The sequence below is a fragment of the Microtus ochrogaster genome, unplaced genomic scaffold (assembly GCF_000317375.1).
Source record: "Microtus ochrogaster isolate Prairie Vole_2 unplaced genomic scaffold, MicOch1.0 UNK158, whole genome shotgun sequence".
Classification (NCBI taxonomy): Eukaryota; Metazoa; Chordata; class Mammalia; order Rodentia; family Cricetidae; genus Microtus; species Microtus ochrogaster.
The window spans coordinates 21,515-23,854 of NW_004949256.1; the positions used below are offsets into that span (position 1 = coordinate 21,515).

At 41.0% G+C, this 2,340-nt stretch overlaps 1 protein-coding gene across 1 annotated transcript; it reads right to left on the minus strand.

Moving 5' to 3' along the window:
- Positions 1-854: 854 nt before the first annotated feature.
- On the minus strand, positions 855-1,826 carry LOC101990129 (olfactory receptor 6C6-like). The gene has a single exon (XM_005372017.3). It carries the CDS (start codon positions 1,812-1,814, stop codon positions 855-857), a length of 960 nt encoding a protein of 319 aa, XP_005372074.1. The 5' UTR covers positions 1,815-1,826.
- Positions 1,827-2,340: the final 514 nt, after the last annotated feature.

The window sequence follows — 2,340 nt, forward strand, 5'->3', positions numbered from 1 at the left end:
TTTTTTTTTTAAAAAAAACTATCTTTTCTCATTTTACATTCCAATCTCAGTCCCTATTACCGCCCTTCCTCCCACTCCCTCTGTCTGCTCTTCAGAAAGGGTAAGACTTTACATTGGAAGCCAACAAAGTTTAGCACATTGCTTTGAGGTAGGACCAAGGCCCTCCTCACTATATCTAGGCTGAGTAAAGTATCCCTGCAAAGAGAATGGGTTCTAAAAAGCCACTACAAGCAGTAGGAATAAATCATGGTCTCACTGCCGGTGGCCCCATAGTGGTTTTGAAAAAATATTTATTTTATGTTATGTATGTCAGTGTTTTGTCTGCATGCATGTCAGTATTCCATGTGCATGACTACACAGTACAGAAGAAGAACGTTTTAATGTGAGCCAGCTTGTGGGTGCTGGGTGCCAAACCCAGGACCTTTGCAAGAGCAACAAATACTCTTAACTGCTGAGATTCCTGTACATTTTCTCATAGTGGTTTTCAGAAAAATCCAGCAGATAGGCTGCTACATCAAATCAACATCCTGAAGCAGCTGAAGGATGGGATACTGCAAATTTTTATGAGGAACAAGAAAATAGAGAAATAAAATACAAAGTGGGGGGATTCCTTTGTTGCAAAATTCCAGAAGAGATAACACTATCAATAATGGCTGAAAAATCACCTGTAGATGTGTGATTTAATTTCAAAGGGTTGTAGCAGGTATCAGAGGAATGTTTGTAAAGAAGGAGGATGGACTTTAAGAGGGCATGGAAAGAAAGAGTAATGGAGAACATGAACCTTGAAGCATAGTTCATAACTGACATACTTGAAAATTACATTCCTCTTCTTTCATTCATGTTCTAGTAGCATATTATTTATGCCTAAATATTAACTCCTTGTTTTGAAAAGAACACAATCTGTGAAGGACCAGTTTGAAAGCATCCTTCACCTGCTGGTTCCTTAGGGTGTAAATGAATGGGTTTAGCAAAGGGGCCACAGAAGTGTTGAGTACAGCCACACCTTTGTTTAAAGTCACCCTCTCTTTGGCTGATGTTTTCATGTACATGAAGATACAGCTGCCATAAGTGATGGAAACAACAAGCATGTGTGAGGAGCAGGTGGAAAAGGCCTTTCTCCGCTGTTGAGCTGACGGGAACTTTAGGATGGTTTTGATGATGAGTGTGTAGGAGAGGATCACTAAGATCAAGGTGATGACGAGGGTCATCACAGCTAAGGCAAAAGCCATCCATTCTATAAAGCGTGTGTCTGTGCAAGACAGCTGAAGGACAGGAGAAGTGTCACATAGGAAGTGGTCTATGGTTTTGGAAGCACAGAAATCCAGTTTGAGTCCCAACATCAAAGGGGGAAAGATGACTAAGAACCCAGTCACCCAGGAACTGATGACCAACAGGTGACAGACTTTGCTGTTCATGATGATGGGATAATGCAGTGGTCTGCAGATGGCGACATAGCGGTCATAGGACATGGCTGCCAGTAGATAGAACTCTGTGATTAGTGACAGAAAGAAGAAGAATAATTGAGCTGCACAAGCATTGTAGGAAATTGTTTTGTCACCGGTGAGAATGCTCATCAAGAACCGTGGAATACAGGCAGACGTGAATGCCATTTCTAGGAAGGAGAAATTCCGGAGGAAGAAGTACATTGGAGTCTTGAGGTGGGGATCCAGCAGCGTGAGGAGGATGATCACTAAGTTCCCCATCAGGCTCAAGATGTAATTGACAAATAGAAACAGGAAAATCATAATTTGTAGTTGAGGGTCATCTGTCAGTCCCAGCAAAATGAACACTATCTCCACTGATTGGTTCTTCATTTCTTTTTCCCCCCTAATAAGGCTACAGAAAACATAATAAAATAAAAAGGAAAAAATAAAAATGGGAAAAATAAAAAGGAAAAGCACCCCAAATAGCTAACATCACACATCACATAGAAGAAAAAAATATTTGTTCCTTGGTAATCATAACAAGGTCCATTTTCTTTATAACCCATGCAAAAACACCTTATTGAGTTCAGTGTTCACTGCATGGACATAGCTTGCGTCTCAGTGGTATGTGTCTTGGTTAACCTTACTATTGTTTTCATAAAACACAGTGACCAAAATAACTTGGGGAGGAAATGTTTTAAAGGGTTTCCTTCACCTTATAACCTATAAGTTCACTAGTGGGGGACTTCAGGAAAAGGACTCAGGGAAGGCAGCTAGAGGCAGAAACTGACGTAGAGGCCATGAAAGAGCGCTCTTACTGACTGACTCGCTCTTTATGGTTTTCTCAGAATGCTATCTGGATGCCCCTCCACATCAACCATCCTTCATGTCAACACAATGTAGATTTTCCCAAAGC